We start from the raw sequence: 26905 nt of genomic DNA on the forward strand, positions 1-26905 counted from the left end.
TGATAGTTGACTGCAAGGAATCAAAATGTGATATTTCTTGTACTATATTTTAGGTGATATTTCTTATACTATATATTTTTTGTTGTAGCCACAACTTTTTGCTTTATGGGATTAAGCTAGTAGTTGCTCATGGCAATGTAAATATTGGAAGAAATTTTGACTTTTGCCAATTGGAAATCATACTTCAACCTGAATTTTTTGAAATGAAAATTGAGTATGGGCTTGTTTCACATCTGGCTAAATTGATTTTTGCATCCAGTTAAGATGCGTGGTTGTTCATGGCTTTGTTTATTATTTAGAGCTCATCTCATGGCTCTTGATTGTTAGGAACCATGTGCATTGTCAAACTCATCCTAGTTCGATAGTACCTTAGTGAATCACGATTCAGGAGCACTTTATATGAAATTGTACTGTTCTTCCAATTTGGCAGTCTTAGCAATCTGGAATGCTACTTTTTTTTTTTTTTTTGTGTTATGTTTTTTATTGAAAATATGTCATGCAATGCAACATACTTCTACCAAGGCACTATATCTCCTACCCAACTTTGCGGTCATGTGGAGTGCCTCAGAGTGGAAGGAGAGCTATCCCCAACAAAAATAAGTGTGCTACACCTTAGCGTCTTCAACCATTCAATTATGTCAGGTCTCCTGCAGGGTAGTGTTGGGTTTAGAGGTGGTGGTGATCATGGTGATGGTGTCATTGGTGTTGGGTATGTGTTTGTTTTTTTTTTTTTGGTTAATAGGTGAGTGTTATGTTGAGTTTGTTGGGTTTTAATAAGGATAGTTTAGGAAATGATATTGGGTGTATAAATAAATTTTAATATTTTTTTAAAATAAATGTGGATATAAAGACTAAAGAGTATGTTAGTGCTACTAATTAAAAAGTTGGGTTCGAATAACGACACCCAAAATAAAATCATGTAAATTATTACCAACCCCCTATTTAGAGCTAGGTTCTCTCATAATCCCCACCCTAAATCAATCTGTCCCAAAACCCCTTATTAGTCACTTAAACTCTCTCATAACCCCCTGGTCAACTAACACCCAATTTGGTTTGACCCCTTTTTGTTTTAATATCCCTATTATAACCCTAGGCTATTCAAAATCAGTTTTCCATTTTTATTTCTCTCATTCTCACACTCTCTCTCTTTCACTTCTATGCTCTGTCTTTCTCATATGGTGCGTTCTCTCCCCACGCGACTATCGATGGCGCGTGCTCTATCGTTCAGCGACGGTTATCGGCGAGACCAGTCCCAATCTTCTCATCTCTCCTCCTTCTTCCCATGCCCTCCACGTGTCGTGAAACCAAGCGTCGACGTCAAATCAGGTCTAGGAAGACCCAAGCTCCCTCGTCCGCGATCCGCCAATTTCAACGACGACAAGGTGCTGGACCACCATGGATGGATTCCTCTTGTCGTCCAGAGTCTGCTGGTGCTCTTGGACATCATGACACTCTCAATTTCTTTGGAGATCGACGACCTGAGATGGCGATCGGAGGTGGCGATCTGTAACCATTTCACCTCTCTCAGTCACCATACCTACATCAGTTTCAGTTGGCTTGCTATGTTGGCTTCCTAATAAGCTTGTTCATGTATGCCAAGCCTTTGATAATGGTGATTTTGCTACTGTCTTGCAAAACCAAGTAGAGTAATGGAAACTTCAAACTCGTAATTTATTTTGGTACACCATTAATTGGATGAGATTTAGTAGTGGTTTCTTTTGTTTCTGCCTATTACCAGATGCTTGTTTCTTGGATGAGAGCTTCTGGATTGAGATTGTCAGGCGAATTATCTTGACATGGCAAACAATCTGAAACTAAATTTTTGGATTGTCCTTAAGTGTAATTTGGATTTGAGCTCAGAGATGGTTTTAAAGGTTAATTTCCATTATTATTTAAATTATTAGTTGATGTTCAGAAAAACAGTAGTTGGATAGGGAACTTTAAGCCTACATTTATTGATTAAATAGTTTCAGTTCGTGAAACATGAGTTTTAAATGAATTTTGAATGAATTAAATATGGTTTTGAAATATGATGAATCAAATTTACAGGTAGAAACAGATTGAGGCAGTGGCGACCGTCGTGTACTCGTCGCGCGTGAGGTGATCGGACGACGTTGTCTAGGGTTTCAGTTTCACTAAATTCAATTTCACTGAATTCATTTCAGTGCATTCAGTTAATTGAATTTGAATTTAATGAATGCAATGAAACTGAATTCACTGAAATTGAATTCAGACTGAAACTGAATTTAGTCTATAGTAAAACATTGAATTGATATAATTGTTATTTTTTATCAAGTAAAGATGTAATTATTATTATTTTTTCGTACAAAATAATGATGTAATTATTTTTTTATTCTAGATTCCTCTCCTTGATTTTGGCTAAAAAGTGTGACTTTGAATTGCAGGTAAGAAGCAGGGGAAGTAATTGTCCGATAGGCTCCGTTTGAGTAATCAGTAAGAGAACACGAAGTAGTTGTTTGATAGGCTCACATCGATGGCTTGCTGTGTTGGGTACTCCTCTCATCTCAATGGCTTGTTGTATTGTTGTTGTTGTTTTTTTTTTTTTTGATAAGGTTGCTGTGTTCTTTTTAGTAAAACTGAATTCAATAAAAGTGTAACTGTTTTAGTGAAGTGTAATTGTTTTTTAATTAAGGTGTAATTGCATTTTAGTCAAGGTGAAATTGTTTCATCACTTAATTCAGTTTCAGTAAGTGAATTCATAACTGAATTCTTCAATTTAGTGTAACTGAATTTCTGAAATTCAGTTTCAGTGTAATTGAATTCTTGAAATTCAGCGTGCGTCAGCATGCATCAGCGCACATCAGAAGGATAATTTATGATTATAAGTTATAGGAGGTTTTGAAAGAGTTTCTAGATGGGTGGAGATTTAGGCAAATTTGTTAGGTGATTAGGGGGTTTAAAATTACGGACTAAATAAAATCCATAAAAAAAAAAATGAGAACAGAAGTATATAACAAAATTTTATTTATATAAATAAAAATCTCAATCAATTGGGTAGAATTGAGATTTTTCCATATTATAATGATTGATAAAGATCATTGTCTTCATAATAGTATAGGTTAAATGATTTAACATTAGGAATGATTGAAATAAGAAAATAATAAGAAAGTCTTAATCATTGTTAATTTGTTACTGCCGTTAAAACTTAAAACCCTAAAAACTCAAACAAACATCAGCCCTCTCTCTCTCTCTCTCTCTCTCTCTCTCTCTCTCTCTCTCTCTCTTAATTAAACAAAAATTGCGTTTGTTCATCTTCTACACTTTTCCACCCGAACACCAAACACTCTCTCTCTCTCTCTCGGCGATCGCTCTCTGTCTCCTGTCGGATGGCTCTATCTGTCTAACCGTTGTTGCTCGCCTCTCGTCGTCGCCGTCGCCGTCGCCATCGCCGCTCTCTGTCTCAGATTTTGTTTATGGCGCTGAGCTGTTTCCGCCTCCGCCGTTCTCTCTCTGTTGCATCCTCCTCCCTGCTCTCAGCTCCACACTCTTCTCCCTCTTTTGCACCATTGCCGTCGTACGCTGACAACCAAAAGATTTCGTCTGAGGAGATCAGGTCACACACCCTTTGTCGCTCTCGCTCTCTCTCTCTCTCTCTCTGTATATATATATCTAATCTTTTCACATGCATATGCTTTTCTTTGGTAATGTGTTTGCCTGCTGAGAAAATTTGGGGGAAAGGGAGGATTTTGAATAAAAATGTTGATTTTGATTGTGGGTTGTGCCTTGTAAGATATGGCAGAACTGGTCTTGTCATGCTATAGAAAGAATGATATGGAAGAACTGGTCTCGTCATGCTATAGATACCCAATGTTTATGGCTTTAGATGAGATGGTGTTTATGAACTGTTGTAATTGTAGTAGCAGGCCACATCTGGAAAAGCCAGTTTAAGATAGAAGAAAGAATGATATTTGTTGTGTTTAAATTGGATTAGATTTTTTAGAGTTTTTAGATTCTAACAATTACTTGCAAGTGCACGAACCAATTATAGTATAGATATGCAAGAACAAGGTCGTACCCACAGGGATTTGAATGAAAGACACTTATTACTACTACTTAAGCTTACAGTAAACACTAGTTGTAAACAGAATTTAAACAAGATTGGTTTGATTTGAAAAGAAAGCAAGAAAACAAGAAAAACAAAGTAATTGTTGAGTTGGGTTTGAAAACAATGAATAAAAACACTACGGCATATGATTTCACCAATTTAATCCTATTCAATTTCATTAGATAGTAAAATTAACAACTCAATTATGCATGTCGAAGATCAATTTCCCAAATTTATGCAATATCTATGGTGTTTAGATTACTACGTATGTTCCTATGTGCAACTATCTATGGTGTTTAGATTAGTTTAACACATAAAAACTCATTAAGCTCACTTGGAAATTTATGAAATGATCACACAAATCTTAGTGCATGGTATTTGCATCAAGGTAATCATGGAGTTCAATTGCAAGAAGCTATTCTCAAGCTAAGCATGATATTTGCATAACTTGCATCAAATTAAACTCAATTAAATATAGATGGTAGCTAGGCATCAAGAAACAATTAAGTTTATAAAGCAAGGCAATTGAATACTCAACATAGCATGAATAAGTTGAAAACTACTAAACCAAATTTATTGAATAATCATAAAGAGGATGCGTCATAGCCCTAGCTATGAATTTAGTTACACATCATAACTAAAATAAAATAGATAATATATCAAACATGGAAATATAAGAGAGAATAGAAGGAAATGGAAGATGTGAAGTGTGTGAATTGGTGTGTATGAATTGTTGTGAATTCCCTCCGAATGAATTGGTGTAAATGAAGGTTGTGAATAAAAATGTTGATTTTGATTGTGGGTTGTGCCTTGTAATTGTAAACTGAGAAAACAAGAGTGGGTAAGAAATGGGTATTTCATAACATATGGTGTTCTGTTTTCTGGTTGAAATTGATACTCGTCAATATTCAACATCATTTCACCTATGATAATTTTGGTATTAGTTTTTTCAGTCAAGCATAATTTTGTTTGGGTGGTATGTAAGCAAACGGAGCTTGCTGATTAATTGAAACCAATTGAAGATTATTCATAGTTAGCTTTATTTTCAGCCAATTACACAATGCAAGGGAATGTGTGGGTCTCAGGCAATTGGGCTTTGTATGTAGTAGATCTGGGTGTGGTCTGAGAGAGGCTCTTGAATAATGAGTTTATAGTGGTTTGTGTAATTATATTTTCTTGACCATTCTATGGAACTGTGGGGGATGAGGAAAATGCATTCTGGTTTTGCAAAATATTTTTCTGTAAATCTGAAAAATATATGGTCATTTCTCTTGACCACATATATGTTGTCACTAGACTTGGTCTCTGGGAAAAATGGAGCTTGGTATGTAAGCAAACGGAGCTTGCTGATTAATTGAAACCAATTGAAGATTATTCATAGTTAGCTTTATTTTCAGCCAATTACACAATGCAAGGGAATGTGTGGGTCTCAGGCAATTGGGCTTTGTATGTAGTAGATCTGGGTGTGGTCTGAGAGAGGCTCTTGAATAATGAGTTTATAGTGGTTTGTGTAATTATATTTTCTTGACCATTTTATGGAACTGTGGGGGATGAGGAAAATGCATTCTGGTTTTGCAAAATATTTTTCTGTAAATCTGAAAAATATATGGTCATTTCTCTTGACCACATATATGTTGTCACTAGACTTGGTCTCTGGGAAAAATGTATAGGAAGGAAAAGTAAAAAGGGCTGATTGATTTTTGGAAGTTTCATCTAAAACTATTGCTTATGTGAATAAAAATGATAGTAGTGTTTGGATGAGAAACTTGAGAGTGCCGAGTAATTTGAAAAATGTCGATGACTCATGAGATTTGAAGTGATTTGGGGTTTAAGTCCCATCATTATAAAGTTGTTTGTTTGGCTATTCCATTAGTATGATGGAATTTCAATATAGAATTCTAATCCCTTTGTTTTTGTGCATTAACTGTAAAAATGGGTTTTAGGTATATCATTCCAACCTTTTAAGTAAGGCTTATTCACACCAATACCCTAAGATAGACTTTTCTCACTTTGCCACTTGAAACTTAAATCCTCTTACTTTGCCACCCGAACTTTACAACGTTATTGCAAAAGTCCCTATTCTGTCAACTCCATCTAGTAATCTGTTAAAAGAGCTGATGTGCCGCCTACGTGGAGTGGTATTTTAGTCTTTTTCTTGTCTTTGTGCATGACTCAAACTGACACTTGTCCAATTTGCTTCCACGTCAACATTTCCCACCAAAATCAAGTTGGAAAGAAGCTGACATGGAAGCCAATTGGACGAGTGTCGGTATGAGTCATGCTCAAATACAAGGAAAAGCCTAAAATACCCTTCTACGTAGGTGCTACGTCATCTCTTTCAACGAATTATTGGATGGAGTTAACAAAATGGGGGTTTTCGCAATAATGTTGTGAAGTTCCGGTGGCAAAGTGAGAGGATTTAAGTTTCAAGTGAGATAGTTGTATCTTACAAGGGGCATTGGTGCGAATAAGACTTTAAGTAATGAATTATATCTACTTTGAACAGGATACCTAAGCATTTTTGTAATTTCTAAACAATATGGCATATATCATTTCTAGGCTTTATGGTCTATGAGGCAGAAAACCATTTCTCTACCTTTTAATCCAGCGAGGGTATGATTCTCATACTATCCAAAACCTTTGTAATAGTCTACCACACACAACCCCCACCCCTTAGTTTTTGAAAAGTCCTTCATAACCACAATAGTTCCCTGCAGGTCCCTACCAAGACTTGCCAGCTTCACTTTTTCTCACACCATCTGCACGGCCACCGCAGCAAGTCAGACTAGGACCCAGAATCTTGAGCGCATTGCCAATGAGCTCCTTGACCTCACAAAGATCGAGAGGCATGACTACTCCATTCTTTTCAGGCTGAAAATGGGCCTCAACCGGTATGGCCCGGCAATCTCGGGGATTGGCTCTACATCTTCTGAATCTGGGCCTGCCTCCACAGACTCCAAGGTCGTTGAGAAGACTGCATTTGATATAAAGATTGAGAAGTTTGATGCAGCGACAAAGATCAAGATCATAAAGGAGGTTAGGACTTTCACTGACTTGGGACTGAAGGAGGCTAAAGAATTGGTGGAGAAGGTCCCTGTTGTGGTGAAGAAGGGTGTGACCAAAGAGGAAGCGGTACCCATTGTTGACAAGCTCAAGGAGTTGGGTGCTACTGTGGTATTGGAATGAATTGAATTGTTTTCTTTTTCTTTTCTTTTTTTTGTTATTATTCTAGCTTTAATTGGAATTATATGTCTTACCAATTACAATCTCTCGTTCAATTTCTTTGTCAATTGAAATGATTTTACCAATCACAATCTCTCGCGCTCACCGCATAGACTAACAATTCAGTTTTTAATTTGCAATAATAAATAAAAATCTGTCAATTGAAAATGATTTGTTGGGACGAATCAATGTCCATTTATATGCATGTTTACATAAAGAAACTAGTTCATGAAGCTCTTCTATCCATGGGAAAAGAGAAAAATACAGAACCAGCAAACAAGCTATCATTGAATCCAGAAGAGGGGAGCCAAGCCTGCTCTCAGACACAATTTTGAACAAAAAAAAAAAACATTTCCAACCGTAAAAAAAATCTCTTTTTGCATTGTGTATGCCTTTTGGACAAAAGTTGACCAACAAGAAAAAAATTACAAAGAAATCTGCAACAGGTATGTCTTGTGAAGAGGCTCATAAGGATAATCCAGCGGACAACCGTCAATGACCAGATATAGCTATGAGATCTGAAGGCTTGTCATGAGAGATTTTCTTTTTCAGATATGCTTATTGAATCTTTAATTATTTTTTATCGTTAGTTATTGCTTTAATTGTATTGTATTGTATTGATATCTCAGGTTCTCCTCTATGATTGTATTTTTTTTTTTTAATTTACAATCATGCTCCTCTAAAGTCTATTCTGTCTTGTATTACCACAGCATGGACATGCTCTCTCAGGTTACCTTGACAATGGCACTTTGTTTTTCTTTTGGTTTAATATGTACTAGGGGAAGTTATTATGTATGATTCTTGAACATATGCTCAAGTGCAATCTTGTTCATTTGCCCTGTGATGCAGACTCATTCTTGGTTGGTTGCTTTGATTTCCATTATGAGCCTTGATCATCACTTCTGGTCTTTGTGGTGGTGGTGGTGGTGGTTGTTCTTGTCATTTAAATGTTAAAAGGCTTAAAATGAAAATCAAAGCCAAGCTATCCTTGAATCACAATTTTGGATATGATGTATCTGAGGGCTATTTGTTTCTTTTTTCTTAGTTACGTAGGGTTGAAGAAATGGTTTTCTTTTTAATTCTCACTGTCTATTAGTGAAAAATCTTGAGCTTGGATACATGAGTTTTTCTTTTTGCTTCTGGTGGGCTGATGCTGTCTTATGCATTGTCAAATCTATATCTTCATCTTGCCGTTTCTTGTATTGGAACGTCTTTACATTCATGTATTGGACTTAACCCTTGTTAATTTATATTTATATTCCCCTATCCCATCGCCAATTACCAAACTGCCTTCATTTCTTTCACCTCTCCATTTTCTATATAGATCCTGTGCATCTATGTACACACACGCACATGTGTGTGTGTGTGTGTGTGTGTGGGTGTGGGTGTGGGAAGGCTTTTGGTAGATTCCATTAGCATCAATCAGATTTGATGAAAGCTATGTGATCTGAGTGAATGTTATTTTCATTAAAAAATAAATCTCCTGCACTCCTCTGTGAGCACATGGATTGGAGTGTGGGAAGTTTATTTTGGATTGCATATATCATTTTTTTTTTGGTGGTGTGTTTGATAAGATTGTGATTTATTGAATGATTTTTTTTTTTTTTTTTTTTTATAACAGTTTCTTGTTACTTTCAATCATTTTTTCAAGTTTAATCTGGTGCCAAGGTTTTGATTTTGAATGGTTGATTGCTAAGATTGCAAATTATAGATCAGACTACCTTTTTTAGTATCTGTTTAAGTAACTCTGAGCTGAATATATTTCAATCAATTTTGACTACCTTTGTGCTGCACTTTTGAAACCATTGAACTCTTAGAGTGCCCATCAAATTATTTGTTACTTGTTTATGTGTCAAGTATGGCATGGCTTAATGAATAAGTTATTTAATTTAAATGTCCATTGGATTTGTGTTCTGGATGTTCATTCTTTTTTGTTTTAAGTATGACGCCCAGTGATGGAACAATTGAAAATCAAAAGAGCGGAAACCATGGTTGTTTTTCGTCATTAGCCTTTACTCTCTCTCTCTCTCTCTCTCTCTCTCTCTCTCTCTCTCTCTCTCTCTCTCTCTCTCTCTCTCTTTCATACATACACACACATACACTTACAGTGTCGTGGAGTGTAAAGGCTTTTGATGAATGCCAGTGGCTTTAAACTGTGAATGACTCGTTCAAAGCTATGAGATCTGAGGGCATTTTCACAAATTTCATGACCCATTTGTGGTTTTAGCCCCAAACCTGATCTATATTCCGCAAGAAGTCAGTTTGACCCTTGAAAGTGTAATTGGGCCCCAAATTTTCTTATTTTCTTAGTTATGCTTTTATATAGCTCATGATTGCTTGCACTGCACTGGTTCTGGAATTGGGTTTCATCACCATCCTTATTTCTTTTGTCTGGTGTGCGGCATTTGATGTTTAGTTGGCCCAAAATTCTCTTATGTGCATGACTATGGTTTGTATTTGTGGCTGGTAGTTTATAATGGCTTAGTTTTGAAATGGATATTTTCTTAATGGGTAGTGGGTGTTTGGTGTTAACTGTTAAGTGGGATTGTGGGAAATGATAATACATGCACTGGGCTCTGAGCAGTTAGTTTTTAAGTGCAATTATTGATGGAAATGCAGCCTAGATCTAGCCATATATGATCCTGGTTGAACCTTTTGCATTTCTGTGGTACAGGTGTTGCAATCTTAGAGTGCAATTTCTGCATCTGTAGTGGTAGTTTAGATATTACTAGGGTTTGTGCCCGCACGATGTTGCGGGTCTGAAAAAGTTATAAAATGTGTTTGAGCATTATAAAATTTAAGTTTAAAGTTTTGGAAATGTTGTTAAGGTATGTTAAATTCATATTCTATTTAACCAAGTTAGAGCTATGCTTGTGCAATTTAAATATAGCATCATAAATCAATCATAAAAATAAGCATAAATTAACTATTTCAAGCAATAAATAAAGAAATTATTTCTAATCAGAAAATGGCTAAACAGTCTATCAAGTCAATTGTGCTAGAAGTCCATGGAGGCATGAAACTGTGAAGATATGATAAATGTGCAGAACTGGAGTTTTAACTTCAACTAACTTAACAAAATTTAACAAACATATTTCTAAACAGTAGCATCAATGTTGCTGATGCATTTAAAGTTACAAAATGATGGTTGATAGTATGTTTTTTATGCTGGTTGCGATATTAAGATATTGTTGATATCTTAATAAAACAAACAACATGCAAAAAATATTACAACACTTGGTTATAGAATTGTATGTGATACATAACAAAAGAGCAAGATACACCGTTGAAGAGTTGTTTTATGAATCTGCAGAGGTGGATGTATGGGTTTGAGGAGATTTTTGTTCAGTATTGGCTGGCTGGTCATCCTCTTTGCTATCTCCTGCAGGTGGATGCTCCTCTGTTTTGCTGGAAAATTAGAATATGTTATTTGTTAGGTGTATATGAATTGCCAAATTGTTACTCTGTGGACTTAACAACAGTTGGTAGTTGAAAGTATGAATTCAATTTTTAAGTAACATTATGATATTTTTTAATAGGAATTGAATGGGTTGAGTGGTCATTAGAAAATATATGCAAAGTTTCCATGTACATATTTTGTGAAAATGATTTGAAGTACATGCTTTTTTCTGAAAACAATGTTGGCCTAAAAATCATTTGTCTAGCAGAGTATATAGTTTGTTTTTGCCTAATAGATTAAGAATTGATTCTTGGAAATTGATGATAAAGTAAGTAACAGCAAAAGATAAATGAATGAATGTAAGTAGTATTATTAAACCATTTAGTTAACAAAATAAATTGTGTAATGTTTCATCTAAAGCAGATAATTGAGAGAAGGTATCTTGTGTGTTTTATGTTATCCAACATGTTTTGGCATACATTTAGTCATTTAATAATTATATTGTTTTATATAGTGGCTAAACTATTTTAAAGAAACATGGAAAAGAGATAACTTAAATGGAAAGAAATTTTAGAATTGTTCACTACATTGGTATATTGCTTGCAAGCTGATTTCAAGAATTTCCTTGGCAGATATATTGAGCAGAGTATAAATGTTTGGAATTGTGAACCCAGTGAAAATGGTTTACAAAAGATACATACATATACATAATGTTAAAACCTACAGTCTCTTTTATTTATATTATTTTTTCTATGTTTGTTTAAAATGGTTCAGTTGAAGAATATTGTGAATTAAGCAAAATTTATGTTTGTTTTGAATCGGCCTGGATCTAATGTAATGAATAAAAATTAGAAATGAGATAATTTAATTGCAGTTGAAGAAATCACCAGTTATCAATAGGAGGGAGATATATTAAAGAATGTGTAGTATTTTGTAGTGAAAAACAAACCTGATTTTAGCTTTCTTTGCTGCTGGTTTAGTCTTCAATTCCTTGAGTGGAATATTGTCCAAAGCTGAATCAGATTGTTTTGGAGGATTTGGAGCAGCACTTTTCTCAGCTTTTTCTTCACTTTCATTGACACTTAATGAGATGCAAAGCATAAGAAAAATGAAAAGCTGTTAATAAGTATTAGAGTTTGGGTGTAAGTTATAGGTAAAGAGAATAAAAATATTAAAAAATGTAAATTATTGGAAGAGCAATAACCTTTGGTATTTTTTCCTTCGTTGTTGGATAGAGCTAAAAAGAGCTCTTTTCACTGTGAGGTTGCCTTTTGATATTTTTTTTTTCTCAAATTGGTGGATGAGCTGGGAATGGGTGTAACTGGAGCTATCTTAGTAGAAGGTGATGGGCTATGGAGAAGCAATTTTTTAGGTAATGGTTTTTCTTTTGGAATGGGTACTTGGTCAGTAGGTGGAGTTAATGATGATTCAATCAGAAAGGGTTCTTCGTCAAACACAGCATGTATAAGGAGGTCATTTCTATTCAAATCACTTTTCACGGTTCCAAATCGAAGCTGAAATTTTTTTGGCTTGCCTCACTCGAAGTAGCGCCTCTGGGAATTGGGTTTGATCAATGAAACCACTTTCAACAACCAGGTTGTAGCATGAAATCCGGAATAATTTTTCTGCTTGTTTTTTAATTACAATCACATTGGTCACATCACTTTGGTCTGCAATTACAAAGCTTACTTTGAACCTGTAATTTCAATTTGTTAGATGTTGCATCAATTAAGTATACTTGTTGAAATTAGTATAAATTATGTAAACAAATTTCCATGTTAATAGTTGCTAATTTTACCAAGGGATTAGATTGATTGCATTGTGCTTTGGGTAGATGAGTTTGTCATTTTGAGTATTGATTCTCAATTGTTTGAAGCAACTTGGGCTAGCCTTATACCACCATCCAGCATGTGTGTCAAAACGTGTGATTGTAGCTCTATAGGTAAGAATCTTATCCTGCATTAGATTTAGAGAGAAAGAATAAGAGTTTAAAACAATTTAAATGAGAAAGGAAAATAAAGTTCATGAAAATTGTTAAATGTATTTTGTAGATAAATGCTTACCTTGCAAAGTTGTGGATCAAGACGATTCAAAGCCTTGACAGTTAATTTGTCAGTAGTTTCTAGCTGTTGAGGAGGCAGTCGCAGGGCTGTGGAAGGTGCCAAGATGTTGACATGCATTGCAAAACCACGAAAACTGCATGTTTCATATTTGAAAAACAATGAAAATTGTTAATTGAGAGCAAAAAAACTAATGTTTGTATATTGAAAAGTGTAAGAATCATATGCCAATTTGTAGGAATCAATTTCTGGTATTTCTGGATTGAGAAAGATTGCAGTGGCATTGGTGCTGCTCAGAACTGGTTTTTCTACATGTTTATAAGAGGGTGAACTTATCATATTTATTATAAGATTATAAAGAGATTGAATAGGAAAAAGGATAAAGTAACTGCTTAATTACTTTGGTATTCCTTGACTTTTAAATTGCTAAAAACAACGAACACTGGCGGTGGTAATTGTTGTACAGCTTCATGATCAAAGTTTTTGGCAGCATCACTCCTTAGTGTAACCCTCACCTCATTTCTCCTAGAGTAATAGAGATAAAACAGCATGCTTGAGCATTAATATGAAAAATTTGAAAGTTGATAGACAGTTTTTAAGACTGTACCTCATATTCTCTATGTGAATTTCACACTTGTTTTCAATCCTTGCGTTGTCAACCATCATGTGTTCCAAAGGTTGGATAGCAATTATTCGTCCCATTAGATCTAGTAATTATTAGAATGAGATGTTCAACAGTCAGAATGATTGGAAATTGGACAAATGATATTTGAAAGATCTTTAAATTCAAATTATTTTTCACCAGTGTGAAGATTTGAACTTAGGACAACTGTTTTACAGTTTTCCATGCATTTATTATGTTACTATTAGGAAGAATTAATAATTAAATGATAATTTGCATTTTGATAGTTGATAAAAAATATAAAAGCAAATAATTAACTGATATCTTGATAAAATAGGTAGCACAATCAAATTACAGGACATAATTTTGCACTCGATGCCACTGCAAAGTGAGGAAAGCTAAATAATTTATGGTATCATGGAGCAAATAATGCAAGTGAGAATTAGCAAATTCAACTTAAGTAAATTTCTAACCAAAACTATGACATTAAATCTGCTCATTACTTGAAAGAAGTGTATGGACATTGATCCGTGATGGAAGTTGACTGTAGTCAAGGAGGTTGAAACGATGCATTGGGATGCTTGGTTGAACGGTTGTCAATTTTTTGAAATTTGTTCTCTCATTGAAGATGAGCATTCCAATGTGAGGCACAATTTTGTAGGATGATCAATTGTTGACAGTATGGAATTGGGAAATCTCATAAACACATCCAGCTTCAATTTTTGGACTGACAATATCATAATCTATCTCTTTAATTGTTGCTTGGATTGCATCTCCCTTGATGACCAGAGAAAAAAAAAAAGGTTGTGAAAAAAATAATTGAATGATGAATACATGGAAATAAAAGTTTAAATATTAATAATAATGAATGAACAAAAGTAAGCTTGCTCTAAAAAATTGTTGAGGACATGGAAATATTAGTTTAATCATGAATGCATACCTAGTCAAATCATAAGCTATATAAGAAGCCAAAAAGTGGAATGACTTTTCTACAGTACGGATCAGCATAGAAAAAAAGAAAAGCAGAAAGTGTAATCTCTATTTTAAGAGACTTAAAGTCATGCTTGAAATGATTGCAAGTCCATTTTATGTTGGACAATTGACTAGAAAAACCTAATGAATTAGTTTTCAAAATCAATTCAACAACGTCTGTAGCCAGCGAAGTAGCATGTCTATATATAGACAATATTCACGATTAAATGATCTTATTCTTGGGCATGTGATCAACTATTTAAGAATGCTGAAGATAAAATGAATGATTTGACAACATGTCTATGTGTTTATTAAGTTTATTCTTAGGTAGAAGCTTGTCAAAAGCAGACATATTATTACAATGGATTTATAAAATTTTGGGGCCGTAAATATTTGAGGGTCTGAGATATACAGTCATCTAATTCGTTGATCAATCTTAGATATAACCAACCCTTCAAGGAATCAAAGTAATTCAAATTTGTAGTTATATCTATAATATAGTGAATATTCACCATCAAACAATGTTATTCTTGGTTATGTGATCAGCTATTTAAGAAACATGATATGTTTATGTGTTTATTAACTTTATTCTTTAGGAAGAAGCTTGGTAAAAGCAAAAATAATATATAATGAATTTATAAAATTTTGGGGTCCTAAATATTTGAGGGCCTGAGATATATAGTTATCTCATTGATTTGCCTACTTTCAAGAGCAGCCTTAGATAGGGTCGGTGAGCAAATAAACTGAATAACATAAGTATCACAGTTAAAATCATCACAAACGAAAATTGTTATTGTATAATGAATTTTTAAAATGTGTTAGAGAAAATCAACGCAAAAAATTCAGAATCATCAATAAGCATGGTCATGTTGTAAGGTTTACCAAAAAAAAAAATGAAAAAAAAAGTTTAAAAACACAAATTAATTAGAGAAGGGAAGCTAATCGAATTTTGGATTTGTTTCTGATTGGTTTACTTTTTAAATGGCTCTGGACGTTACTTTACGTTTTATACCTGTGGCATAAACCCAAGATATCGAACGTATTGAAATGGATATTATTTTAATTGCGAGTTGCTTATAAGACCTTATTATAACTTAATTAAATGGTTAGGAATTTAAGGAATGCAATGTAATTTTAATATAAGAATGAAGTTAGGTTGAGAATTTTACAACAATGCATAGAAAGATAGTCTGATAGTCTTAGGAAATTGAAATTGGTGACTAAAATTGTTAAGATGCTCTAAATCGATAGTATTTTAGGATGTTTAATTAGAAGGAATTCTTTTAATTAATTGATAGTAGGTTTAATATGATTATGGAATAAGAAAGGTATAAAATGTGGAGTAAGGTTTTAAAAAAGAAGGCTAAGCGTTGATTGGAATAAGAGGTATAAAAATGTGCACTAATGTAATTGCATAAATGTGCATGTATGAACCGTTTAGAATGTACAGATACATAGAAAGGTTAGGAAATGTGCTAAAAGTCTATAAAATGTGTAGTAAGCGTATTACATCTATATCAAAGTTGTAAAGCGTTTATTTCTATAAATATACAATATAAATTAATTTCTAAATTTCATATTCGATGCTGCAAACCAGGATGTTGTATGGTAATCAAGCTAGAAAATTGCTCCGTCGTTAATTTATAAATTGTATATATATTTTATTTGGTTATTGATGGGTCGCTTTGGCATAGGGGAGCAGTTCGAAATAAATGAGGGTCCTGCAAGAGCAAAACTCATTGTGGGAATGTAGACCAGCAATGTATTAAATAAATGGAGTAGAAAGTAATCTTATTGTATGAATCTTTTTGTGTTATGGGTACATTTGTACTGAATCCTAATTAAGTGAATAAAAACTATACTTCTTGTAGTCATAGATGATTTCGAAGATTTCACAGTATTGTAGATAATAAGCAAGTGAAAAAGCCAAATGTAGTTTAGTTGGCTTTAGTCGACAGTGACCTTCCACCAGAAAACTATTTGGAATCTTATTTAGCTTTCCTTTTTCATAAGGTGCTTTAGTTGGCTTTAGTTGAGACCACTTATTTTCCTGTAATTGTTATGTTAAGAGTTAAAATTTGCAAAAGCTACTTTGATTCAGTTAGTGATTGGATTGTGATGTTGAAGCTGCATCATTCCTAGGCAGTATTATACATTTACAAAAATGATTGATGAAATATATACATATATGAACCAAATTAATACTAAGGATATGATTAATAAGTAATACAACTTGTTTGATAGATATATGTGATGGGTCAGCCTATATAAAACAATACAAATAATGCAAATAAGTTGTTTATAGTTGTTAACAGAATTTGATTATGCTTTTGCAGACATGAGACAAAAATTGATCTAAGAAGATGAATTCTTACTTACTGCAGCAAATTTAGTATCAATTGGATTAATAAGTAAAGTATGAATTGGATTAATGATACTGATCCACCATTTAAATCTTGTATCTATTGAGCACCATGAGGAATATTTGTTTGTTTCATTTTAGGGAGAAATTAAACTGTGTTGTCATTTATTGTATAATGGATAGACTGTAAATAGTATTTTTGGTTGGTTAAATTTTTGCGAGGCCATTTTACTATAGTTGGTGTACTTTAATTATATGTTATCACAGCTAGATAGATCATTCATCTATGTTTTGTAATGTTAGCTCAATTGATAGATAAACATAAACTTAACGAAACACAATTCTAAGTAAAATGCTAACCTAGGTTTGGTATGATAATCTAGAAAAAGAAAAGTTCAGCTGAATGTCATTAATGAAACTGAAATAGAAAGAAAATGAATAACATAGTTTAATTTACAGAGTTGCACAGTAAAAGACAATTGATACCATACATGCATAACAAACACTTATAATTTACAGCAATCAAAAGTAAATATTGATGAAAGGATAGTGAATGGAACATATATTAGAGATTAACTATTGTAAATTAATGCATTCAAAATTAAGAATAATATGAGTAAATTAGTATAAGAAAACAATTTTCTTACAATTGAATCTACCAACACACAGTGCAAGCCAGCAAATTGGTTGTTAGATCCATATGCCTTTGGCCTCCAAAGTCTACAAATGCGGACTCTGATTTTTTTATTGTCTTAAAAAGGTATTAGACTGCGGATTAGAACCAAGCTCATTGTGGTGTAGATTTGCAAACATAAGATAACTGTCATTCAAAAAAAAAGGATGAAATGTTTCTAAGTGCAGATATGCATGAATAAAATGACATTATTTTACAATATATGTATAGTATTTTTAACCTGTTAAGAAAGGCTAGAGAACATCTTTGTACACTATGTTTTTAGCAAATTTATTTGGTGCTTCTCCATTATTTTCTATCATGATTTTCAGTCCTTGCCTAGATGTAACTCTAGATAATGCAACATAGAGTTGCCCATGAGTGAACACAGATTGTGGAAGATACAAACCAACTGTTTTCAGAGATTGTCCTTGACTTTTATTTATTGTCATTGCATAACATGACCTGATTGGAAACTGACGTCTTTTAAAAATGAAAGGCCATTTTTTTCGGTGGCAGAAAGAATAATTCTAGGTATGAATACCTTGTGGCCAATGTTATTACCAGTGACAATTTTTGCTTCAATGGCTTTGTCAAGCATTTGAGTAATGACTAATCTTGTTCCATTACAAAGCCCTGAGGATTGATTTAAATTTCTTAATAACATGATAGGCATGCCTATTTGTAAAGTCAAAATGTGTGGAGGCAGACCACTAAGTTGGTTAAGAAATTCTACAGGATACATTAGACTAAGATTTTCAAAATTACTAGACAATGAGCACAAAGAATCTGAACTCATATAAGTCCGATGAGTTCCAGGTACTAAATTTATGACAAAATTGTTTATCTCTGTAACTGTTGAATTTCTAGGAGTAATGATGGCTCGCTCTCTTAGATAAGCAATGTTTTCAAAATTGTTGTCAAAATTTGAGTATGCAGCCAAGAAAATTGAATGGATGAGATTTTTGGATGGTTGAATGAGCAAATCTTCAGGAATTTCTATCCAAGATGCTTCTTCATCATTTAAATCATCTATATCATTGATTTGACCATCTCCAATTTTAAGAATCCAGTTGGCAAAATATGCTATTCTTTGCTTTTCATTAATGTTCAAACCTTTTTTTGACAATCTCATATTTTGCTTCAAAAAAAATATTTTAAAGTAAGGCCATAAATAAGAGTTTTTAAAGCAGGCATCCACTATTTCCTCTCTTGTTCCCTCTAGAATTACTGGCAAGATTTTTCTAAAATCACCTCCTAGCAAAACAGGTTTTCCACCAAATGGTTTGGCATTAGATGAATCATGTATTTCTGATAAGATATCACACAATGATTTGTTCAATGCCTCAAAACAATATTTATGATTCATAGGTGCTTCATCCCAAATAATTAAATGAGTTTTTTGAATTAATTTGGCAAGATGTGTTCCCTTTTTTATCTGGCATATAGAAGAATTTGTAACATTTAATGGAATTTTAAATCTAAAATGGGCTGTTCTACCTCCTGGTAGTAACAAAGATGCTATTCCTGATGATGCAACAGCCAAAACAATTTTACCCTCCGATCTAATCTTGCTTATGATTGTGTGCCACAAAAAAGTTTTGCCAGTTCCTCCATGTCCATAAACAAAAAATAGGCCTTGTTTTTTTTTTCATTCATAGCAGCTATGACAGAATCATAGATATTTCTTTGCTCTGTGTTTAGCTGTGAGATTAAGCTCAAGCATTCATTTTGTAATTCATGTATATTGTAATTTAGCTCTTCTGTCAAGAGTTTGTTTTTTATTTCTAACATTTTATTTTCATCAGGCAGTGGAAGGTTATGATTTTTTAAAGAGCTAGATGATGCATTAAAAAGCTGTTCTAATTCATACAAAAAGAGAATTTTTGTGCTCACACTCTGGCACAATTAGATTTGGCATGTCAAAACTTTTTCTAAGTTTGTACAGAATATCTTTAGACATATTTTGCCAATGAGCATCCAAAAGCAGTTTAGGATTGGCCACATCACAAAACAAAATGATTGTAACAAATAGTTGTCTTAATTCAAAGCATGTTGCTGTACTAATAACATCTCATAAGGCTTCAAGCCATTCTTTGTCATCACCTAATAAACTTAGAGATTGGCATGCAGATTGATATGACAAATGTTCAATGCCGTTAAATGCCGTTAACAGTTTTGATATCATTGAAGTTTAAGGCAGCTTTTTGCAAATTCAAAAGCATCCTTAGATAATACAATTCACCAGATGCAGGATGAACATAAGCAATTCTACCTAAAGATGTTTCTCTTTGTCTAGGTTTCCAAATTTTATTGTGAGAATCCCACACAAATTTTGAAAGGAATTCTGCATAAGATACATCTCGTGCCTGAGGATAATTTTTATTTGCTTCAAACCAACTTGTAAGCATTGTAATTTGAACACCTTCTCGATTAACTACTGACTCAAGTGATTGATCAGCGCTAAAAACAACATTTTGCTCTAAAGGCAAATGTATTGGCAATCGCTCTACAGCAGATTCCCTAAGATTAATAGGGTATTGAAACAATCTCCAACCAGCTTCATACGGAGATATGTATCTACAATTTAGATAGGCTAGGATTTCATCTTCTGGTTTATTTTCAAGAACAACTCTAGCTCTATCAGAACCCTTGCTTATATACTTAAAAAGATATTTTATGAGCATTGATTGACAGCATGATTTAACATTGATATGAGCATTGTACCTTAATAATAATTATGAGTTATAAGGCACTACAAATCAGTTGTCAATTTTAATTCCATTTTTTAAGATAAATTTGTCTGGATTTTCACGACGCGCGCCTATACACAGGAAAGCCATCTGTCTCCAAAACCGTTTCACTCTTGTACTGCTTTGGGAAAAACTTGGAACATTTACCTCCTCGCATGCAAGGAGATTCAAAATTCAATTCTCCATAGGGACCATGAATCATAAATTGATTCACAATATTGCAAAGAGTTGGATGCACAGTCCTATCTGGTATTTCGGCAGAATTATGCTATTTAAATCTACTGGCGAAGTGCACTTATATTGTTGTTCCAACCAAACTAACAAATGGCAGTGAGACAATCCTCTTTTTTGAAACTCAATTGCACAGATTATGTTTGCAATAAGTTAAAAAAATATAAATGTAATTAGTTTGATTATCATCAAAAAAGAAATAAGTAATTAAAAGAAGCTTCTTAGGTTTGTAAAATGTACCTGCTACAGTTTCTCCAAAAGATTTACTTGATTTGATATAATTAATCATATCACTTAATTTCATTTTGCACACCCTTGAAATAATATCAGGTCTATCTTCTGGTTTGTATCCAAGTTTTCTATCCAATTCTCTGAGAATTTTAGGTCATTTTACATTGCAAGTAAATGTAATGAATAGGTCAGGATTTCCATATTTTCTACAAATTGCCATAGCATCTTGGTAGTTATTTATCATGTTTCTAGGACTTCCAGTATATGAGCTTGGCAATATTATTTTTTGACCTATATCATTCACATTTTTATCACCTTTTGAAACAGCATCATAAATGCCTTTAAATATCTCACTTCTCAAAACTTTTTGGTTTTTTTGAATATAATCTAATCTGTCTTCCTCAAGTGTTGCATAAGCATCTACCAAAAATTGTTGAAATAATCTTCCACCCTTTAACAATGTACTGAACTCAAGTTCTCTTTCTTGAATTAGAATTTGATAAGCGATAAAAGCTCTCATAGGCAACTCTGCCTCTTTTCATTTGATGATTTTTCAAAGTATTATTTCATTTGATATCAGGCCTATAACCATCTTCACCATAAGGAAAGAGAATAGGGTATTGTAAAGACATGAATTTTGGGTGTAATTTTGTTATCATTTTCAATTCTCCATCTTGCAATTCCATCACTATATCTTTATTTGAATCAAAAAGTCCTATATCTCCCACAATCAGTCCACCAATTTCATCACATGTTGGCTGTTCATATTGTTTAGTGTCATTTCGCTGCCTAGCTAACAATTTGATTCTGACATTAGAAAGAGAATTTTCTTCAAATTTGTCTCTCATCGTGCAGAAAAATTTAACCAATTCATTTGATTCATCAAACATGCTGATGAGGCCTTTAACAATATTGTCATCCAACTTTTGATCAGTTTGAAGACAGTTAACAGCACTAAGGCGATTAATCACTTCATTATTTGTATCATAAACAGAAAGTTGGGCAAATTTTGGACATTCTCCTTCAGGTGGTACTAATGAACCCATTAAATGATGAACTTGACCACTAATTTTAAAGATGTAAGGGCCCGGTCTATTGTTAACGGAAGTATCAACTTTGGCTCCCATTGAAGTGAATGCAAACATAGAGTTATATGCTCTAATGTTCTCCATAAATGCCAAACTTGACTGACCTTTAGCAGGATTAAGTAAAGTGTCTAAAAAAGGGGGTGTTGGCTTAATAATTGGAAATTTGATCTTTCCTTCTTGACAACAAAGAGTGAATAGAGGCTCATTTTTTTTAGATTTTCTTAGAATAGATTCCTTTAACCAAAGCAGTGCATTACAATAAATACACTTATAATTCTTATCTCCAAAATCAACATATTCGTGAACAGTCCCTAAAAAAAACACACAAAACAGGGAAAAATGAGAATTATAAAATATGACTAATACACCAACAATCTTGAAATTGGAAAGAAAATTGGAACAAAAAAGAAGACATACTTTGTCTCTTCTTATGATAATGTGCTTGACCCTTATTCATCTGATTTGAAGTATCTTCAATAGGCTCGGAAGTCGAAGCTCCAATAGCCAAATCAAAGCGACTTTGATCAGAGGCCAAAACATGGGAATGAGAAATGATTAAGGGATTGGAAACTCCAGTACCATAATCAAAATGACTTTCATCAGAGATGAAAGCATCAGAATCAGAATCCACTTGATCTAAAAACATTTGATATGTGCTTGTTTCAAGTGCATTTACATAGCTAAACAATCCACTATCAGCAGTTTTTTGTCTTTTATTCTGAGTTATTGGTTTTTTTTAATAGGCACTGCTAGAAATAGTATCACATACTTGTTTGTTAGCTATTTCAATGCTACTTGATATATTTGAACTATGACTTTGTTCTATTATTAAAGTTCTATTACAGAGCCTAGGCTTTTTACGCATTGCATTCAAAGCAAAATATTGGAAGCAGTAGATTGATGGCTGGAAAAAAAAATGTATAAATATATAACAGTATCTTTAAATTATACATTACTTGCAAAAATAACAGATGCACATTGTAATGATAATGTTTTGAAAATAGATTAAATAGATACTTACCTTCTGCTTAATGCGCAGAACGGTCAGAAAAGCAGGAAACGAATTCCTACAAAGTAGAAATTTGACAACTTTAATAGTGCTTTTAAAAAAAAAAAAGACAATTTCTTATTTTAAAATTTTTTGATATTGAGTTTGATTATTCGTATTTTTTTTTATGCCATAAATGAAATTGACATTTGCAAAGAACATGTTGTATAAATGTTTAGATGAGCAAGTAAAAAAAACTTTTTACTGCAATGGACAGACAATATGAAGAGTTTGGACTTTGGAAACACTGGATGAGACAAAGGTTTGGCATGAAGTAAAGACCTCATGATGACATTGAGATTAATGAAAAATTTTGGGAGGACTTTAACATGCATATATGGAAAAAGTGCAATAGAGCGATGAAACTTGATGCAAGACATTTGCCTATTGAGTGACTGACATCATGCTAATTTATATTTGTTCATATCAGCAATGATGATGGAAATCAGCGAGTTCATTTTTTTGTTTTTTCAAGCTCACTGGATACTGGATACTGGAATTGAAAATGAAGAATTGAAAGATATTTAATAAAAACTCACCTATTGCTTGATAGAATTAGAAACACTAAGAAAACAATCTCAGCACAGCCTTTGCAACGCGAAGATAACAACACCTACAGAACAAATTTTCCTTTTAGTAAAAGTTGTAAAATTCATATTTTAAAAACACTTTTACAGTATTAGTACAGAGAATTAAGAAGCATCACATTGATCTTTTACATTTTGATGAAATTAAAAATTCACTAAACAATTGAAACATATTTGATAGAAACTGACCTCTTGCCTAACAAAATTAAATAGATTGATAAAAACAATTTCAACAAATGTTTTCTAACAGCAAGATATTTGTTTGCCTGCTTTGAAGACCAACCATAGATATAACCAACCATTCAAGGAATCAAACTAATTGAAATTTGTAGTTATATCTATAATATAGAGAATATTCACCATCAAACAATGTTATTCTTGGTTATTTGATCAGCTATTTAAGAAACATGATATGGTTATGTGTTTATTAACTTTATTCTTTAGGAAGAAGCTTGGTAAAAGCAGAAATAATATATAATGGATTTATAAAATTTTGGGTTCCTGCTTGAGATATATAGTTATCTGATTAATTGATTTGCCTACTTTCAAGAGCAGCCTTAGATATAACCAAGCTTTCAAGGGATTGAACTAATTGAAATTTGCAGTGCCAAATTAAATACTTTGCTCTGTATATCAGTATATAGTAAAAGTTTTAAAACTGATATTTTGGAAAGAATTTTATAGTAATCACAACATTATTTATAGCTGCACAAAATAAAGGGCCTTTTGCACATTTTATAGACTTTCCAGACCCGCAACAACGCGCGAGCATTTATTCCTCATTTTATAGTACCATGGAGCAGAAAATGATCTAATATAATTTCATTGTACAATACCAATGAGCACCTCCTAAATGTTAGCAAAAACATACTTCATCTCCCTTGGTAAAGCTCACATGAGTTTACCAAAATTAAATGAAGAATGCCAAGAACTCAGTTCATACAACCATATATATGCATAAGCTAACAGAAGATCAATCAATACACAATTATAGGTTCATTTCTTAGAGTGAAATAACACACCGACCAATACTAAGGGTCATTCATTGAATTGTTTCAGAGACGAATGTGCATGTACATCTTTAAAATGTATTGAATAGAAACCAACCTCTTACTTAACAGAATTCCTTAAATTTGAGTTCAATTGTCACCGTTGCAAAAGCAGGACAATAGTACCTATGAAACATAATAGTACCTAATAAATTTAAAAATTCAAACCATAACAGTATAAAAAGAAAGGGTTAAATACATTTTTGGTCCACGAATTTTGGGCGGTTTCTCAATTTGGTCCATCAATTTTAAAATGTGACAAAAATAACCCCGAATTATCCAATTTGTGTCAATTTAGGATTTTCCGTCCAAATATCTAACGGAAGTTAACGTGGCCGTTAAACGCTGACGTGGCGCACTGAATGTGTGCCACGTGTCACCTCTTTTATTTTATTTTCAGATTTTTTCTATTTTCCTATTTTTATAAACTTTCAAAATTAATTAAAAATAGCTCCGGACTCATAAAAATACACGGAAAATTTCTACGACCTCGTATTGACTAGTACTAATTTATTATGGGGCCAAATTACCAATTTACCCTCTAAGAGTTTCCAGAAAATTTGGGAAGTCCAAATTTATTTCTAAAAAATTAAAATTCTCTAAACTCTTTAGAAATTCATAGAATAATCTTCCGAGCTCCAAAAAATACGAGGTTTGCACCCTTGGTCTTCTAAAAACTAACACTACATTTCTCGTGAACACTTTCTACCCAAAAGACCTCTAGGTCTTAGAGGAAAATAAATTTTCCTCTATAAAATAAATTTGGACTTCCCAAATTTTCTAGAAACTCTCAGAGGGCAAATTGGTAATTTGGCCCCAGAATAAATTAGTACTAGTTAAGACAAGGTTGTAGGAATTTTTCGTGTATTTTTATAAGTCCGGAGCTATTTTTAATTAATTTTTAAAGTTTATAAAAATAGAAAAATAGAAAAAATCTGAAAATAAAATAAAAGAGGTGACACGTGGCGCAGATTCAGTGCGCCACGTCAGCGTTTAACGGCCACGTTAGCTTCCGTTAGATATTTGGACGGAAAATCCTGAATTGACACAAATTAGATAATTCGGAGTTATTTTTGTCACGTTTTAAAATTGGTGGACCAAATTGAGAAACCGCCCAAAGTTCGTGGACCAAAAATGTATTTAACCCAAAAAGAAACTATCAAATTGTATTCTCCAGATTAGAAAATAAAGAGAACCTATGTCACAATTGACAAAAGCCTGACTCACAAAGAACAAAAAAATTGAATACTGATTTAAAAAACAAAGTCAATAAAATGGATACAGTTATTAAAGATTAAATAAATCTACTCAAAGCTGCACCGACCAAAAAAATTAATGCCACTTGCAAAGATTATATAAATCTTACCCAAAAAAGAAAAAAAATTGAGCTCACTCAAAGCCTCTCAATCTTTGCCTTTGTTTTTATCATTAGATATGTAAATTTTACTCATTCATTAGGGAAAGACAAAAGAGGCAAAGAAAGAGGCATTGAATGATAGTTTTTACTTTTTTTTTACCATAAATTTGAAACCAAATAAATTAACATAAATGTCCCAAAAATAGTAATTGAATTCTAGCTTCCAAAAAATCATTTTGAGCAGAGCTCCAAGCTAATTTGTTCTGGTTGATTCAAATTGCTTAATAAACATTTGTTTATATTTAAGGATTTCATATTTAAGGATAGAAATGTTATTCTTTGCTTCTATAGGATTGTCTTTATTTCAAGGAAAAGGTATCCATGGAACTGTTTAAGTGTAACGACCCGACCCAAATTTTTACTAGAAATTTAAATTTTTATTTAACTATGTTTTTAAGAGATTTTTTTAAGGTGTGGAATTTCATTTTAAAGATTATGAGATTTATTTGGAAAATAAAAAGGGTTTTGATTTAAATATTTATTTTTGTTTTAATTTAAGCTTGACCAAAAGTTGACTTTTAAAATAAATGGGTTTTCGACTTTGACCTTGGGTCCGTTAGATAGGTTTCGATCCCCCGAGTTCATAGACACGTAGCACGCTTCGATTCGAGTTACAGATTGGAAGATATGGGCGTTTGAAGTGAGGGGCAATTTCGTAAAATGACATTGGGTTTAAAAATCTGATTTTTTTTGAACTTTCTCTCTCTTTCTAGAACCTTCTCTCCCTTTCTATTTATCACCCCCGCACTCTCTCTCTCTCACTCTCAGTTTTCCTCTCCCCCGCACCCTCTCCCCTGCGCCCACCAGCCCCAGCCACCCCACTCACCATCACCGGCCACCTCTGGCCAGCCTCTGGCTCCGGCGAGCTTCCCCCAGGCGCCGACCACCCCTCCGGCCTCCTCTATCCCCGAGTTCTCTCTCCCTTCTCTCTCCTCTGCGCGCGGCCAACCCAGCCAACCCAGCCACTTTTGGCGGCTGTTCCATCGACCCCGACCACCGGCGATCTCCCCCGTCGGCCGATCAGCTCGGCCCGACCCTCCTCCAGTCAGCCCAGCTCCCACACGCGCGAGAACGAGGCCAGAGGAAGCCCAGCCCGCCGCCACTGCTCGCCGGATTCCGGCCAA

At 33.5% G+C, this 26905-nt stretch overlaps 2 protein-coding genes, 1 long non-coding RNA gene, 1 other non-coding gene and 1 pseudogene across 4 annotated transcripts; 2 read left to right on the plus strand and 3 right to left on the minus strand.

Moving 5' to 3' along the window:
• The first annotated feature begins 3295 nt into the window (after nt 1-3295).
• LOC147282906 (Ribosomal protein L12/ ATP-dependent Clp protease adaptor protein ClpS family protein) lies at nt 3296-7380 on the plus strand. The gene is made up of 2 exons (XM_086247631.1): nt 3296-3574; nt 6784-7380. The coding sequence occupies exons 1-2, from the start codon at nt 3435-3437 to the stop codon at nt 7250-7252; spliced, it is 609 nt and encodes a 202-aa protein (XP_086103757.1). The 5' UTR covers nt 3296-3434; the 3' UTR covers nt 7253-7380.
• A 2458-nt stretch (nt 7381-9838) lies between these two features.
• On the plus strand, nt 9839-9931 carry LOC147282907 (small nucleolar RNA snoR118). Its single transcript, XR_015123165.1, has one exon. It is a non-coding gene; the product is annotated as a small nucleolar RNA snoR118 (small nucleolar RNA).
• Nucleotides 9932-11638: 1707 nt separating this feature from the next.
• Nucleotides 11639-12157, minus strand: LOC147282908 (uncharacterized). Its single transcript, XR_015123085.1, has 2 exons — nt 11893-12157; nt 11639-11769 (listed from the first exon to the last, which is right to left on the minus strand). It is a non-coding gene; the product is annotated as an uncharacterized LOC147282908 (long non-coding RNA).
• Nucleotides 12158-18952: 6795 nt separating this feature from the next.
• On the minus strand, nt 18953-20064 carry LOC147282909 (uncharacterized; annotated as a pseudogene).
• A 1094-nt stretch (nt 20065-21158) lies between these two features.
• LOC147282910 (uncharacterized) lies at nt 21159-22326 on the minus strand. Its single transcript, XM_086248301.1, has 2 exons — nt 22098-22326; nt 21159-21991 (listed from the first exon to the last, which is right to left on the minus strand). The coding sequence occupies exons 1-2, from the start codon at nt 22324-22326 to the stop codon at nt 21159-21161; spliced, it is 1062 nt and encodes a 353-aa protein (XP_086104427.1).
• Nucleotides 22327-26905: the final 4579 nt, after the last annotated feature.

The sequence above is a fragment of the Dryas octopetala genome, chromosome 6, assembly GCF_963921425.1.
Source record: "Dryas octopetala chromosome 6, drDryOcto1.1, whole genome shotgun sequence".
NCBI classification, from domain to species: Eukaryota; Viridiplantae; Streptophyta; class Magnoliopsida; order Rosales; family Rosaceae; genus Dryas; species Dryas octopetala.